Source organism: Corvus cornix, chromosome 1A (assembly GCF_000738735.6).
Source record: "Corvus cornix cornix isolate S_Up_H32 chromosome 1A, ASM73873v5, whole genome shotgun sequence".
NCBI lineage: Eukaryota > Metazoa > Chordata > Aves > Passeriformes > Corvidae > Corvus > Corvus cornix.
The window spans coordinates 65814807-65832620 of NC_047057.1; the positions used below are offsets into that span (position 1 = coordinate 65814807).

Below are 17814 nucleotides of genomic sequence, written 5' to 3' on the forward strand. Positions count from 1 at the left end.
ATCACTGTATATGGGGATTACAAAGAAGTTTTCTCTGTTTTTTAAAGAGAAAAATATTAACCTAAGGTTTGTAAACTGGTAAGCTGAATTCAAGTGTTACCCTTTAACAAGGCCAGGTTGGACAGCGCTTGGAGAAACCTGGTCTAGTGGAAGGTGTCCCTGCCCATGACAGAGGGGATGAGAGAAGCTTTAAGGTCCCTTCCAACCCAAACCATTTTGGGATTCTATGACTCTGATCAGCTTAACTAAAGAAGTGGGGGAAATCCCTGTACACACGTATTATTCAAACATTTCATGTTTCTCACACTGCAGAGCAGAAAGGGGTTTACTTTGGTTTGGGGTCTTTTTCACACCTTTTATACATTCAGGATTAATTCCTCAATGATTCCAGGATTTTTGTCAGTAACAGCATTTCATTTTTAACTGCAAAAGAAATCTGAATGATGATCTTTTTATGATGGCTCATCATTTTTGATATTTGCAACCCCTTTTGCTGATGTAACTGCAGTTAAAAGTAACTGATAGAGAGTTTTCCCACTGACAATTTTTATGAAGTGTGATTCTGGCAGCATAAAGTTTTCCTAACTTTTCCATTATAGTTTTGTAAAGTCCCAAGCTGCCAAACCACAAAAGAATTCAGAAAACAAATGATACTCTAGATTACAGTGGTGTAACAGTTTAGTATTTGCCCCCTTCCAGCAGTTATCTACAACCATAGCAATATGTAAGAGCAGAATAAATCCTTGTACCTTACACTGCACCCCCATGACCACTGAAGACATCAGTTATCAAATGACATGGTCCACTTGCATCATAACCCGGCTCAAATCCACAGAATCACTAACATTGAAAAAGACCTCCAAGATCACCAAGTCCAATCTGTGACTGATCTCCACTTTGTCACCCAGACCAGAGCACTGCCATGTCACTGAACACCTCCAGCGGTGATGACTCCACCATCTCCCTGGGCAGCCCCTTCCAATGCCTGCCCAGCCTTTCCACAAAGAAATTACTCCTGATGTCCGACCTGAACCTCCCCTTGAGGCCATTTTCTCTCATCCTGTCCCTTGTTCCCTGGGAGCAGAGCCCAACCCCTACCTGGATGCACCCTCCTGTCAGGGAGTTGTGCATAGCCAGAAGGTCCCCCCTGAGCCTTCTTTACTCCAGGCTGAGCCCCCCCCATATCCCTCAGCTACTCCTAATAGGACTTACAGAATGTCCAACTGCATTCTAAAACACCACTGCTGATTCGGAATGCCGGGCACCCCAGACAAGCAGATAAATGCAGTACTTAACAAACCTCTTGTGTGGGTTGGGAGCTGTTTGTATTTCAAAAACTATTTTCAAGGAAAACAAACTACTGAAAATGTTAGGAACCAGAGAATGTTATGATGTTAATACAGTAGCAGGGCACATTGCAGCTTCAAAACCATGTGTGGTGATCCAAGAGGTGAGCAAATGAACTAACAATGAGCTGCCAAAGGTTTACCCACATAGAACGTTTTGAGGTGCAGGCCTCCGTGGCCCAAGCCAACGGGACCCAAGGTCTAATCCCTCTCAGTGTGATCAAAATAAATACAAGAACCATTACAGAAGATGTAGAACGTAGGGTGGAAGGAAGGACAAGATTAATCAATCTCATCTGAAGTGAACAATACACTAGTGAATTCTGAAGGCTGCAATAAACTTGGGTTGATACAGCTCATTTCAGCAGAGGCTGAGGGCATGAGCAGACACAGAGCTGGGATGCTGGGATTTGGCACTGCCTTGTGGGCGCTGCTCCTTGCTGCATTTTTCAGATGGTCCCTGGGGCTGCTGGCTCCTAACAACCTCCACTCCTCTGGGCAACATTCAGGGACTGCTGAGTACACAGTGCAGGCCATAGGCTCTTCCCAAGGAAAGGTAAGGCAGCTCTGTGATTTGACTTTGGTGGGGGAAGATTAGGGAAGGAAGAGAAGGAGAATGCTGGGATGTGTATGTGAGCCATGCCAAACTCTGCAACTTGCCCTCAAGGCTAGAAATGGTCCCTCACACATTTACTTGCTGTACCCACCAGGGACTGGCCCAGCCCTTATGTGACATTGACAGTGTTTCTTTGCTGACAGTCCAGACTTACAGAAAATTGAGCAATTATTCTCTGCATTTACTTGAATTTCTAAGAATACCCATTTCCTTTTAATGATTCACCAAGTCTAACCTTTGCACAGGATCAGATTCTCTTATTAAGATAAATTTAGCCACCTTGTTGAGATTAAGATCAGCTTTACATTTAGAAAACAAGACTCCTGATGCTGTGATTTATATGCCTATAAAAGCCATATATATGGTATGCATGATATACAATAACTCAGGAATGCATACTCTAGCACTAAATTTCATGCTGAAAGCTTGCTAATGCCTCAGGCTACTGAGCGAGATGATACATGAAGCTGTACACAAGGAGATTGCATAGTAGTTTCTTAATTTACCTCTAAATTACAACTACCAGAGGATTTTCTGAGTATTTGTGTGTCTAAATGTCTTGTAGTCTGGTAAAAACCACTGCAGGTACTATGAAAGTAAGATTCCCAATTTCTAGCTCAACTCTTATACCCATGACAAACAAAATTCTAAGTTTTTAAATTTGCAAAGGTGTTGTGCAAATTGTTTAAAAACTCCATAATAAATGTATCCTTTCATAGGGTTAATTTACATGAAAATATTATTGTGCAAAACAAGGCATTTGTATATATATACTCAAGCACTAAGCCAACTGTTTATACAATTTTGAATGTTCTGTTTTGCTTTATTTATATTATTATTTCTTTTCTTGCAACAGATCATTAATTTGACTACAGCCTGTAAAGTCAAGAGTGCAGGTTCTAACTGAAAAATAGAAAGAGTTCTTGTTTCAAGACCGTTTCATTACTCTACACTAAGTATATATATACAGCATGTTATTAAAAATTATTTAAAGGAAACCTACCCAAGCACAGCCAACTCTTCCTAGCAAGTCCATTAACAAGAAACAAAATTTGATATGAACAGAGCTTGAGGGTAATTTCCATAGATGAAATTTGTACCATAATTAATGCAACCATAAAAATTAGAAACATTTAAGAAAAATTTTGAATTCTGTAAGTCACTATTTTTTACTATTTTTTAAAAAGAAAATTTCTATAGGAGTTTAATAATAAACACTTACATTTGAAGTTGATTTTCAAAGGAGCAGGTCAACACTTTTATAGAAATGCCTGCAGGAACAGGATGACAGTAATGGTGGGTCAGAAAGTGAGAGGAGAAAAAGCCTTGAATCAGAACCTCAATCAGCTGCCACCAGGTTGATCTACTGTAGGGGAACTACAAGCATTTTTTTTCCTCACCAGCTACAAATTCTAAAAGCACTTTAAAAAAGTGCATTGGATGGTGAGGTGCTCATGAATCTGTACAATTCAAGTGCTGGAACTAAGAGGTGACAGTCCCAACCACCAAATACTCCATTTGGAGTGTAGGCTCCAGAGGAACTGGCAGTCGTAAGTGTCCTCTCAAATTGCCTCTGTTTCTTATGCCTGGAGCTGTGGGGAACAGGCAGAGCAGAGACAACTGAACAGACCTGGCTGGAAAATACTGAGAGAGTGACATTCAAGTAGCAGGGAACAAAACTTAGACGCAAATTAAAGGGAACTTACCAATTTATGACTAATTACACTGAATTGTCTGCATTTTTGTTTGCAGGCAAAACACTGCTTTATTATTTTTTTATTATTTTTAGCTACAATACTGAAAAATTGCCTGAAAGAAAGGCCTTCAATATTTCTAAATAAAGCCCTTCAATATTTCCAAAGCCAAATGCACAATCACACATTTGCTGGACTCAAGGACGAAGAGATTTTTAGGGAAGTTGGAAACTCTCCTATGAGAAATTTCAAGCCCTGAATAGCTCCATGAGTAGCACCCCTCATTTTCTAAAAAGACAGGAAAAAATTGATTTGAAGGTAAATGTTATCATTTGCCCTTATTAAAATTCAGCATTTGTTGCCAGCTTCAATATGAATTCTCTGAGCTCCGTAATTGTGCTTTAGAACAGTAATTGCTAGACCAAAACCTAAATCCTTCTTATTTTGTCGTAGGTAAGATTAATGTCAAACCAAAGCTGACTGTAATGCTAAAACATGCAGAAAAACAGAGAGAAGAAACACTTACATTCAATACTTACTCTCATTTATGAAGAACACAAAAAATTTTATCTTTACAAAATGAAGCTAATCCTCATCACTGAATCATGGAATGGTTTGGGTTGGAAGGGACTTGAACGCTCATCTCATGCCACTCCCTGCCATGAACGTTGCTCCAAGTCCTGTCCAACCTGGCCAGTTTCAATATTTCACTTCAAATATCAGTCAGATTGTAATAATGTAAAAATATTAAAGCAACCTGAAATATTGCACATATAACCTCAAAAATTACTTGACTGAAATGAAGCACACTGGCTATTTTTACTTTAGAGGCAGTAAACAATCTAAATTTTTTGTTATACTTAAAAGCAACAAAATTATATTTTTTAAGTTAGACAAGCAGAATGCATAATGAAACTGAAACCAGAATACTGCACCAGCCTTGGTTATACCCATTCATACTGCACACAGATCGCCTGGGCTGCAGGTGCTGTTCCACAGGAAACCGTCATCAGGGGATTGTCATTCCCAGGATTTGTATTGTTACCTAAATCACATCCTGGGGTACACACACCATTTGAGACTTGTACATTCTTCTACTTGTACTCTTCAAAGTACTGCTGGCTTGAAAAGGAAGAGTTTTCAACCTCTAAATTCATACAATGTATGTTCATACAATTTTGTCCTACTTTGGAGTATCAGTGTTTTTTCCTTTCCTCCTGTTCACATCAGTAAGACTGTGCCAGAACTCATTTTTAAACAAAGTTCATTAAGAGATGCCAAAAGACATCATCTAGCCAGTAATGAAAAAATGACCCAACAAGGTACATAGAAAATATTTATGGTATTTTTTTTTTAATTCAGTAGTGCAACTTTTCTCCCAGGAATGGAACAAGAGTTATGATTCTTAATCAAAAGAGTAATTAGGCTCATATTTGAGAATCTCTTTCACAGTATATTTGCGTAATACAATTTGAACACTGCTTCTGGGAAGATCATAAATCAAAGATGTATAATACAATTAGTTCTCAATTTTATCCAGAGAAACCCTCCTGGAGGGTACATTGAGGCACCCGATAAGTTCGTGTGTGTGTATGCACTTACATACGTATGTATGTACATTGAATCACAGATTGGTATGGTGTGGAAGGGACCTTTAAAGATCATCTTGTCCACATCCCCTGACACCTTCCACTACACCAGGTTGCTCCAAGCCCCATCCAACCTGGCCTGGAACACTTCCACGGAAGGGGCAGCCACAGCTTCTCTGGGCAGCCTGTGCCAGGGCCTCACCACCCTCACAGTGAAAAGCTTCTTCCCAATATCCCATCTAATCCTGCCCTCTGTCAGTGTGAAGCCATTCCCCCTTGTCCTGTCACTCCAGGCCCTGGTAAATAGTCTCCCTCCATTCTTCTTGTCAGCTCCCTTCAGGTACTGGAAGGCCATGCTATAGCTGGGGGTCTCACCAGAGCAGAGTAGAGGGGAAGAACCAACTCTCTTAACCTGCTGGCTACACTTCTCTTTCAAGTATATATTATATATTTGTATTCATGTATATATTTTTATATTACATATCTACACAGATGCACGTATCTACACATATAAATTATACACACATGCCTATATATACATATATATGAAATCATACAGCAAGTAGATCCCAAAATATCTAACTTCTATTAATTATCAATTTACCTATTCTTCAGTTACGGGAAATACTCCATTTCATAAATGAGAACAGTAAGACAAGAACACAATTTTGACAGAAAAGCAAGTGCAAATAAAATCAGACAGAGCTTTCTTCTCTCCCTCCTCAGATCACTATTTTCCTCCTCAGAGGACATTTGTGATAACCAACCAGAATGACTCTGCATTAATTATTATATTGAAATTTAATCCTGCTTTACCTTGTGAAGAATGACTTTGGTCAAAACCATTCCTTATCAATATATCACAACTGCCAAGAGTTCTACACCCATTTGGAACTAGCACACTGTAGTGGGTTGACCTTGGCTCGGTGCCAGGTGCCCACTAAGTCGCTCTATCAGTCCCTTTCCCAATGGCCCAGGGGAGAGAATAAGATGGAGAACAACCAGCAGGGTGAGATAAGACAGTGTTATTACAGTGAAAGAAAGAAAGAAGCACAATTCTGTGCACACATAAGCTAAAGAAAAAAAAAAGTCAGTCTCTACTTCCCATTAGCAGCGATGTTCGGACACTTCCCAGCAAGCTGGGCTTCAGCACACGGAATGGTCTCTCCAGGAGGGAAACGTTGAGGAATCACGAAAGCTCCCCCTGCCCTTCCTCCTCTCTCCCTTTGCTTTATATATCTGAGCTGGAGTCATATGGTATTGGATATCCCTTTGGCTAATTTGGGTCAGCTGGCCTGGTTGTGTCCCCTCCCAGGATCTTGCCCACTCCCATCCCTTTGATGGGGGAAGGAGTGTCAGAGGGACAGCGCTGCTCGGCAGTAGCCAAAACACTGCTCTGTTATCAACACCCATCCAGCTACTAATGCAAAGCACAGCACTGTGAGGGCTGTGAAATTTTCCTCAGTCAGACCCAATACACACACAGACATTTGTTTTCACTCAATCCTCAATCAATAATGACAAAGGGCATTTTGGAATTCCAGACTGTGAGGATGTATGTGAACATTTAGGGAATCAGTCTTGTAGACAGGGATTGTTTGGGCATACAATGTATTATCACTTTCTTTTTCCAAGCGAAGTCCATGGGAGCCTCTATCAGTCCTGAAAGGTGGATAAACACATGTGCCAAGCCGTTGTCTGCTCCCTTAGTCTCCCTCAGGCTAAGCCTGTGGGAACCTGAATATACAGTGGTTATCACTAAGTGCGTCCCCCTGCCCCACTGAGTGACACCCTTATGAGCAAGAAGGAAAATCACACTGGTGGCACAGGTTTCTCTTTCCTTAGAGAAGAGTTTAGTGTCAGCATATGTGATGGAAGCAATCAGTCTTGTGGTGTTATCCACTGGAAATGCTTCAGGGCAAGATGGAAGGAATCTTGCTAGCAGGCTTTAATTAACTAAATCTTAATACATACAATCAAGCCATCATCTTGGCTTTTGCTGATCTAGCTCATTCTGCATTTCACAAACAGCAGAGGATTAATTCAGTATCTTCTTGGTGCTCTGATTTTCAGCATAGAGATGACTTGACATACTTCGATCTTCCTCCCACTGCTACAATATCTAAATATAGGCCATACTCCATTCAAGGAACTAAAACCCAATTGTTTTTCCAATGTCTTTATGAGATCTTTGGTCAACGTCCCTTTGAAATCCTTCCAGCGAACCACTTCTGCCATAACAATCTGAACAAGTCTGATTGACTGCAATTATGAGGCGAACTTGGAGACTCACAGCTTTAAACATTTAAATGCTCATGAATGAGGCAATTCTTTGTCACTTCTTGATGGAAATACTGAGCTTTTTTGGTTAAAGAATAGAAGGTTTTCAAAGAGCACAGTTAATGTGAGTTAGCACACTAAAGATATCAATAGACTGTAAAAGGAATAGTAAGTCTGTCTCTCTCACAACACAGGCAGAAGATCTTGAATATTTATGAAGTCCTTAAACAATGCAAGAACTGAAGATATTTTTCTAAAATCTCCTTAAAGACTACAAGTTCTTCTCTTGTCATCTGTTCTACCACTGCTTACATAAAAAGCTAAGTAGGTTTCTTCCAATCACTGGCTGTGGATAGCAGGCAGATTAAATAAGTTTATAAAAACATGCAAAAGTGATCACCACTTATTTTTATATTATTGCAATCCTCTTATAACATCGGGGCTCTTTGCAGAGCCCACATTTCAAGCAGAAAAGATAACTGAATGGAGTTCTGCAAATAAGAGCTGAATGGGCAGGTGCAACTTCATCCCCTGCCTCTTTAAAAATGAGACCAGTCCTTTGGGCACAGGCATGACCAAGCTTGGCTCAAGCATTGCCATGCTGAAGAGCAAGAAGCAGAATCCTGCAGGGCTACAATTTAGAACAAACAGCATCACCCAATGGCAGATATTCAAATCTGCAGATGACTGTCACTATACTTTCTGGCTCCTCCCAAAGACATGAAAGAAAACAGGAGAAATGGAAAAAATTCCTAATAAAATCAAATGCTTGGTCTTTCTCCAAAGACTAGGTGCTCTGATATGGCCTCACCTCCTTCAACAGGAGTTTTAGAAAACAATTAATTGCTGGAGCTGTGTCAGAGGAGGTTTAGGTTGGATATTAGTAAAATATTTTTCCCCCAGAGGGTGCTGGGGCACTGAACAGGCTCCCCAGGGCAGCATTCACACCCCCAAGGCTGCCAGAGCTCCAGGAGTTTTTGGACAATGCTCTCAGGCACAGGGTGGGGTTGCTGGGGTGTCTGCGCAGGGCCAGGAGTTGGTCTGGATGATACTTGTGGGTCCCTTCTACCTCAGGAGATTCTATTCTATGATTCTAATTTTCAGGGGTGGTAAGAGAATTCAGACTGGTTCAGGGGCACACAGGCAGAGAGAACTGAAGGTTGACAGCTGGTTTTTGATAAGGCAAAGCTGGGCTGAAGCCTGCACAACATCACACCTCTACTGAACCTGATAATGGCTGTCATAGGGGAGGGAGTCAATAACTGAACCCCACTGTGGTGAAACTGAAACTGGTAGCATATAGTGAGGTTCTGTCTTGCTCAGTGCTTCTCTGATTTTGGTGGGAAAGTTAGTATCAGGATTCAGTGGCATGTGCTCAGCATCCAGCTTGCTGATCACTGGGAAGGGCTCTTCCACCACCCCCTTGCGCAAGCCTTCACTCAAAGTCTCCTTGATGTCCTCCTCGACCTGAATGCAGCACAGTGTGCCACTAAAACCAAGTTACTGCAGTAAATTCACCACAAAATGTAGTCTTTCACACGTCCTGCTTCATTATTTCCTCCATGAAACTATTTTATTCCAAAATGTGAACTGAGCAACATTAGAAGCAGTGATGGCCAAATCTCAACACTTCAAAGAAAATCATCTTTCTTTTTGTTTGTTTCTGCTGGTTCCTATACACTCCAGGATTGTCATAAAAATACAAGCTGAGAAACTTTAATATCTCACAGTAACCAAAACTGAGTCACTTCTCAGGAAACAGAAGAAAAGATGAATGATTCCTGTGCCTCTCAAGGTAATTAACAGCAAACACAACCTCTTTTAAGTGGAAAGAGGAGAAAGTTGTAAATCAAAAGAGTTGCATTCAACACTCACAGCATTATAACATCAGCCCATTGTGAAGTCTGGTGCAGCTTTAAAAAACCCCCAAAACCCAATAAACAAAACACCCTGAAGAGATTGTATGCAGGATGGCAATTCAGAGAAGATGGGGAAACTCAGTTCATGTTGAGGTTAGAACAATGAAAAACAACATAGAAAACTGATGACACTTCTTGTTGTAGTACTGGAAAATATGTCACTTGTATCTGACACCAGCAAAAGTGGGAAGAATTTGGATTAACAGCTCAGATCTGAGCCAGAGAAAGAATATTCGGAAAGGTAGATATTCTTCCACACATGGGGATCCTGCTTCCAGCAATCTATACCACTGGCAAACCCCAGGAACCTCAGATAACTCCCTTCCTGCAATACAGGGTACATTAGATCTTCTGAACCTCTTTCAAAAAAATATTACCTTAACCACATCAGAAGGTGTTATTTTAGTAAGTTTTTCTAACATTGTGTACTCCAAACAAATTCAGTTCTTCACCACCTAGTGAACTAGCAAGAAATGTTTTTAGTTGATACGGAGCTGTTCACTTAACTGAGTATGATACAGGGAACCACAAAAAATCTGCGAATATCTCAGAATATTTCTCAAGCTACTAGAATTTTAATAACCCACGCCCTACAGACTCATTTGAAACCAAGCTGAAGAAAGGAAAGAGCAACAGTATAAAACCCTTTCATAAATACCAAGCTTAATTCATGTTTGAAGTAGTTACCACAAGTAAGGTAACTACTACTCAGCCCACTGGACCAGGAAAGGAGTTGCAGAAACCTCTTGAGAACTCTTCCATATAAAGGTCAATTACCTTATTTTTAGATTTTTGTCTAGGAAAATGAATATTTTACATCTTCAATAGTCACATTAAATAGCAATGCTACAGATGCAGTTTCAACACTTAGGTAAGTGCTGAAAAGGGTCTGGAAATGGCTTTTTGACACTGGTGTGCCAAATTTTCCTTTAAAAAGAGCCGGAGTCCTGTACTGTACCACTATGACGATAAGATTCAACACCAAAGAGGGTTCAAAAAAACCCACCAACACTCAGAGTCAAAAGGAAGCCAAGAAGCCTACAAGTTGGTACTGACTGTTTGGAAATGCATACAGAGCCAGCTTGTTTTAATTTGGAACGTGCTAGTCATCTTACTCTTTTCTATCTTCCCCTCCACTATAAATCAAAGCAATTAATTTCATTTCTAGAGCAATCCAATATCTTAATGTAAAATACTATCAACTTCACAACAATAACCTTTCCCCCAGAATCTCTAACACCAAAATACCCAAGTTCTGTTCTTCCTATTGGCAAATGTATGTTGCAATGAAATCATTCTTTACAGACATATTCACATTGTCAGAAGCCAACAGAGTTTACATTTATGTTTATTCAAGGTTTGGTCAAAGTTTCAGCCTGTGATTCATGAGAACACATTAACATACAGATTGATCCTTATGCCCCTTTACCTGTTTGATGGTAATTTTGGCAACCCTCTGCATGAAGCAGGCCAATAATAGACTAAAGAGAAGTATGTCAGCCTTCTCCTAATCACTGAGGATATCCAGACAGCTGATACATGAAGGTGTGTCTATGTAGTGTGACATATAAATAGCAAATGGAAGCTGTTTAGACAAAACAAAAAAATAGTTTACGCACTACTAAAATTACGAGGAAACTTTGTCCATACCTAAGTGTATCTCAGTTCCTTGCAAGAGAAAACTTTCCATACTTTGTACGATCAAGGTTTCAAGTGAAATTGGCCAAACCAAGCAAGTTACAATGGATCAGCTGTATCAGCTGTCAACAGCTGGAGGAGCAGAAGAGGGAATAGGAGCAGGGCAAGAGGGAACATTAACTTGTTGCTGCTAAAGGGGCAGCAAAACAGAATAAAGTTTTGTATTATTTCCTAAGGACAAATGAGTCACATTGTTACAAAAATAATCCATTGCTTTACAAACAATACTGCACTATGCATTCATCTCTGACCTCAAGGCAAAAACTTCACACCAACCCTTTATTACTCATATTGTCCTGCCCCTTAGAGAGTGCCTGATTCTCTTTTGTTTACCAGTCTCTATGCTTTGATGGAAATCTTAGCACTTCATTAAGGATTCATGATTTCAACAGAGCTGAAGGCTAACATAAAAACAACATGGGACCAGGACTTGAGACAGTTCCCTTTTATGTCCCAACAGATACTCTGAAACACTCCTGAGCCACAGACACTCTGCTACTTGGTGTATTTCTGTATTAGTTAGGTAGAGCCCCCATCTCCACAGCAAAACCCCAGCTTTTAAAAGGACTTCTGTCAGAAGGTCCACTTTCAGCTTTCCTGCTGACTTTCACAAGTGCTATACCCAGACAAAACTTACCAGTTACAGAGCTCAGTCCTGCAACACCCTGAATGTTTTGTCCTTATCTAGCAAAGCATTAAAACATACAGAGACCTACATGAGAACTGCCCCACCCACCCAGCAGAACCATGCAGAATGTTGCATAGGTGTGCAGGAGCTCCACTTCAGAGCATCCAGGTCCAAAAGGCTCCCTCTTTTGTTCAACTGTAAACCAAGAATCCTTCTTCAATTCCAGGCTTCTTTTTAACATTAGGAAAATATAATAATCACAATGACGTAGGTTTCTAATTAAGAAATCCAAGAGCTTTACTTCTGCCCCCACCCCCTCTCAACAGCATATGCAGTTAAATGTGGGATGATCTTCATTGCAAGTAATTTCAAATCCTCCTATGCCAGGAAGAATGTAATTATTTTCAAAAAGTTACACTAATCCCGAAGAAGAATAACAGATAAGCTCCTGGAGTTTTTCTAAAAACCTTAGGAGAGGAAGAGCCATTTGCTAAATATTAGTGTAGGGAAAGGTTAAGGGGAATGGCTTCAAACCAAAAGAGGGTAAGTTTAGATTAGGTATTGTGAAGGCATTCTTCCCTGTGAGGGTGGTGAGGCCCTGGCACACGTTGCCCAGAGAAGCTGTGGCTGCCCATCCCTGGAAGTGTTCCAGGCCAGGTTGGACAGGGCTTGGAGCAACCTGGGACAGTGGAAGGTGTCCCTGCCCATGGCAGGGGTGAAACAAGATGGTCTTTGAGGTGCCTTCCACCCCAAACCAATCTGTGATTCTGCAAAAACAAAGCATGTGTCTTTAATTTGAGTTTTTCTATTTTAAAATCACCACAGCAAGATGATTAAGTTGAGGAGCTGGGTGGTCACAGTTTGATCTATGGATGTTAGCACCTTTTGCTAAGTGGATTCATTGCACATCTTGCCCCGTGAAAAAAAGGAATGGAAAACTGAATTCCAAACAATCTTGTTCGTATTTTCAGGCAGAACAGTCTTCAAATTAGGAAGCCAGTCTCATATAAAATAATTTGGCTTAGATATAAATATATATAGATATATATAAAATCTAAGTTAAACACAATAAACAGTATCCAGATGTTTTACTTGCTGCTTTTATTAAGATCAATTTTAACAGTAGAAGCTTTTTTCTTTACCCTTTTCTCCCAGAAGACTTCCTTTTCTCATCTCTGCATTCATAAAACCCAGTATTACAGCATTAGAGAAAGCACTACTGCCACCTCAAATAAATACAGGCACATGAAAAAAATTATCCCTCATAAATTGTTCATCTCTTTAGAGTGACTCTACCTAGGTAAGAAGGTGCCAGTACCAAAGGCAACTACGTATTTAATTTTTTCCCCCTATATGAACAACAGAACAGCTTTACCAAAGAAACATAGATTCCAAGATTAGGACGTTGGGTTCATTGGCATCTATAGTACCTAAAATATCCTTGGCAGCTTTAGGGACAGGAAATAGGGTTGTGCAGAGCAGCGCTAGGTGTCACAATAAGGCAGAGATCAGTCATCTCCCCTTCCATGTATATGATTCTTGTAAAGGAATACAGAAATAAGAGTGCAAATTAACTGCTGTGACCTATTTTGTATTCATTTCATTTCTACAATAAAGAATTTTATCCTCTATAATTCATTCATTAGGTTTCTTTTGTAAGTTTTACTCTTTATTAAACAGTTCTACTATACTAAAACAGCAGAATGAGCTAAATGAATCCATCATTTCATAGCTCTGAAAGTGAGACTGGAAAAGAAGTATCTAAAGCCTCCTCCCAAGAAACCAGTATCAATACTATCTGGATGATAAAAGTGAGGTGTTTAGAAGGCAAGTCTAACAAGATGACATGAATATGGAGGAATTTTCACTTTTTCGTTCTGCTGGCTTCATTCATCACCTACCAGCCAAAACCTCCACTCCTTGCTCAGCCTGAGAACCCGCCTCATTCCTTCCAGTGTATTTAATAAAAACATACAATACATCTTTGTGAAGGAGACATAACACAACACAAGACAGAGGACTGCCCCACATGTATGACAGTAACTCTTGATAGCTCTTCCTCCTACACAGAAGGAAAAAAGAAAGGAACTGCACATCTGTCACCTTGGCAGGTCCAACACAGAGCGAGCTCACCCCTTGGCATCCCAAGTACAGCACTTTTACTTGTTGTTCTCTCCTCTTCAAGAGCGAATGCAACTCAGGATATGAAGGGACCCAGTGCTGGTCAGTCCAAAGGGAATGTTTTATCTTAAAAATACCAACCCATCCAGCCCTGCAAAACACGCAAAGGGGGAGCAAGCCCGGCAAGACCCATGCTAGTAACTGCTTACAGGTCTGCCCACTCCCTTGAATCTTAAGAACCTATCACAACAGCGGAAGGAAAGATGAAAAGAATGCATTCCTAATGCTAACAGAGTACAAGCTAAAGAATGCATTCTAAAAGCAAAGACTGATTTTAAAGTGAAGAAGCAATAAAGTGCTAGTAGGATATCTCTCTGTTCCAAAGCATTACAAGATTTTTCCCCACTGCCAACAAACCAGTGCACTAATCCCCTGCAATTATTGTTCCTCTAGCAGGTGGAGACCATGAACAGAGATGGAAAAGCAGCCTTTGCAGAGCAATTATCATCCTTCTCCAGATAGTCTGTGGCTTTAGCTCTGTTACCAAGACCCCGTGCAGTTGACCTGCCCCACTGAACTTGGAGACACACACTGCAGGAGACACAGGCTGGCTCAGGACCCACACCCAAGAGGACAAGTAGCCTGGGTGTCGCTTGACTCAGGAAAGAGCTCCTGGAGGCTGTCATCCAACTCTGTTCCATGCTGAGCTTGGCCCAAGTCACCATTCAAGCCCCAGGTCTTTGGGGACTGCTTTTGTTTCCAGAACAAGTCAGGCAAACCAACATCAAGCACTAAGGTTATATTACAGATTCGTAGAATAAAATCACAGAATTACCTGGGTTGGAATAGACCTTAGAGACGATGATGACGTTCCAAGGCCCCTGCCATGGGCAGGGACATCTTCCACTATACCAGGTTGCTCCAAGCCCTGTCCAGTCTGGCCTTGGCCACTTCCAGGGATGGAGCATTCACAACTTCTCTGGGAAACATGTGCCAGGGCCTCACTATCCTCACAGCCAAGAATTTCTTCCTAATTTCTCACCTAAACCTACTCGCTGTCAGTTTGAAGCCATTCCCCCTTGACCTGTCCCTGTCACCATGGTTCCTGATAAAGAGTTCCTCCCTGACTTCCCTGTAGGCCTCCTTGAGATGATGGAAGGCTGCTATGAAGTCTCCACACAACCTTCTCATCCAATTATATATTCTTCCCTATATATATAGTCCCTATTACAAAAATAGGGGCTATATTTTTCTATTATTTATTATCAGCAGTGTGCTATTACTCCATTTACCAATGCATTAGCATTGTTACTGGGGAAAGAGCTCTACTGGGACTGGAAATTACAGAAAAATATTAGAGAAAAGAAGTATGAAAACCTCTGTTCATTCAAGAGCCTGAATTCTAGGAGTGCTGTTGGAGAGCCCTTGGTAAGGCTGTTTCCAGGCTTTTCCTGCTGAGCAGCCTTCTCCTGCAAGGCATCCAGGAGCTGTCCATCCAGGACATCAGCCCATTCTGGCTGTCCCAATAGAAAGCCGCTCCCCCAGCCCATGCCTACAGTTCCCACTGTAAGCCACACGAGAGCAGCAGCCACTGGCAAAGCCCAAGGTCTCTCACACACACTGGTCACTTGGCTTGTTATATAAACCCCACAGTCTACCCTTTTTACATTGCTTTTGATTGAATACAGACAGCAAACTCTGTGCAAACCCAATAACAGATATAAAATCAGACCTATACTGTGAGATACAAGTCTGAAGAGAGGTGGGAACCCAGTCCTAAATCTGAGCCATGCACCACTTTGAACAACTAACTCTTATCTCAAAACTCTTCTATCTGTGCAATCATAGCAACTGCTAGTCCCATCCTCACAAGAATGTTTTTATGTATGAAAACTGCCTTACAAATGGCAAGTGCATGTATTTGAACCAATTTAAATACATGAAATAAACTAGAGATGCAAACAGGATATGACACAATTGGCATTTCTGAAGTTTCAATGGCACTTAAATAATGTTCCATGACATCACACACAAGAATCTAAATAATTTTCAAGACCGCATAAGGCAATAATATTTTTGGGCAGTTTATAGCAAATTAATACCCAACTTCCATTTAAAACATTAAGCCTGCATGCTTAATTGCTCCAGGGGTCTTTGAAAATCCCAGCAAGAAAGACAATAAGCTCTAAATCAACCCTTTCAAAATGATAGCAACCCCCTCCCCTCCACTATCATTAGGTATTCCACAAAAATGTATTTCACTTCCACAAACATATATTACATCATAATGGGTCAGAGACACAGCTAAGCAAGAGTGATTAATAGTATTCATAATACTTTTCAGACATACTAAAAACTTTGATTACAAACTCTTAATATGAATGGGGAAGTGGAAGATCATTCCCATACTACTAAAATTTGTCAAAGACACTTTTGGAAGTGTTTTTCTTGCTGAAACTAAGTTAGTCTAACAAATCCTGCAGGAAAGCCACATCTTTTATCACGCAAAGAAAAAAATTTTAATATTTAAAGCTTGCTGTTATTTCCTCTTTTTTCCCACTGCGGAACCAAAACTTATTTTCTATATAAGAATTATAAGACAAGAGGTTTCAAGTGATTTGATAAAGGCAGACCTGCATTTTTAAAGTTATATGAAAAAGGGAGAAAAAGCATTAGAGACTAATTCAAAGATTTAAAATTAAGTTCATGCAACAATTCACATCCATTTCCCTTTAAAGTGAAATTGAAATTTAGTTTGAGAATTTTCTTTTACAAAGAAAGTGCAAAAGTGAAAACCACAAAGGAATTAGGCACTGGCTTGCATTCTACAGGGCTGAAACAAAAGGTAGGCAAACATTACATTGTTATTAGAAAGTCAGCATAATTCTGATAGTAATTCAAATACACCAAAAAAAATTGCTTCCTTTACACAATCAATTTTACAATTTACAAATCAATTTCTAGACCAACAATATATTCCATCAGTTACCTTACAGTCAAGCATCTGTTTACACATCAGAGTTCTGACAGAAAAATGTATAAGCTCACCTTGTCTTGGTTTTCCTTATTCTTGTAACACAGATTTCCAATCAAACGAATGAGATGAGATTTGAAACCCACGGCTGGATGTGAAATTTCTTCCTGCCCTGCCACAGCATGTGTGGCAGTGAAAATATTTACAGCCTGTTTCCCAGCAAGGTGAGTTAATCTCAGGGTATCTAAAGAAAACATTTCAATGTATTACTGTGAGAAAATTAGTCTCACTTGGCACAGAACTTTACTATTAATTTTTGAGTTCAAAGCTAAGCAGTATGATTTCAGATATTCAGCATCATGTCAAAGAACTTTGAAAGTTTACTCCATTGTGTGATTTGTGCTAATATAACCAACCACAAAAGACCAGCCCAATGTCAGAAGGCATTTTTGTGTACTTTTTACACCCTTACATAGTTCAGACATGAAAGCTGAAGGCTGCTGCTATCGATCTCCACCTAAAGAGTCAAAATTTGTAGGCTGTTGAGAATTCTGGCACCATAAATATATTACTAAAACCAAGATTTTTAGAAAACTTCCTGTAGTTTGAATTTGTCACAGCAATGCATACTAACCACAGAATCACTTTTTCCTGTCTTCTTCGGCCTGTTCCTGGCACTGTAGCATGACAAGAAATTTCAAGTACATAGAATTACAGAATAGTTTGGGTTAGAAAGGACTTTAAAGATCATCTCGTCTTGACCCCTCTGCCACAGGCAGGGACACCTTCCACTATCTCAGGTTGCTCCAAGCCCTGTCCAACCTGATCTTGAACACTTCCAGGGATGGGGCAGCCACAGCTTTTCTAGGCAACCTGTGCCAGGGCCTCACCACCCTCACAATCTAACCCTACTCTTTAGCATTTTGAAGCCATTCCTCTTGTCCTGTCA

The 17814-nt window shown here is 40.3% G+C and overlaps 1 protein-coding gene across 4 annotated transcripts in view; it reads right to left on the reverse strand.

Annotated features, from left to right (window-relative positions):
- ATXN10 (ataxin 10) overlaps positions 1–17814 on the reverse strand; it is a 99474-nt gene that overhangs the window by 29302 nt on the left and 52358 nt on the right. For 3 of the 4 annotated variants that reach the window (XM_010410214.4, XM_010410212.4, XM_019292655.3), the window contains one exon: positions 16940–17109. In XM_010410214.4, the coding sequence (XP_010408516.1) occupies positions 16940–17109 (170 nt within the window). Of the gene's footprint in view, positions 1–3184; positions 3234–16939; positions 17110–17814 lie in introns of all 4 variants that reach the window. The other variant, XM_010410215.2, reaches the window with a different exon arrangement.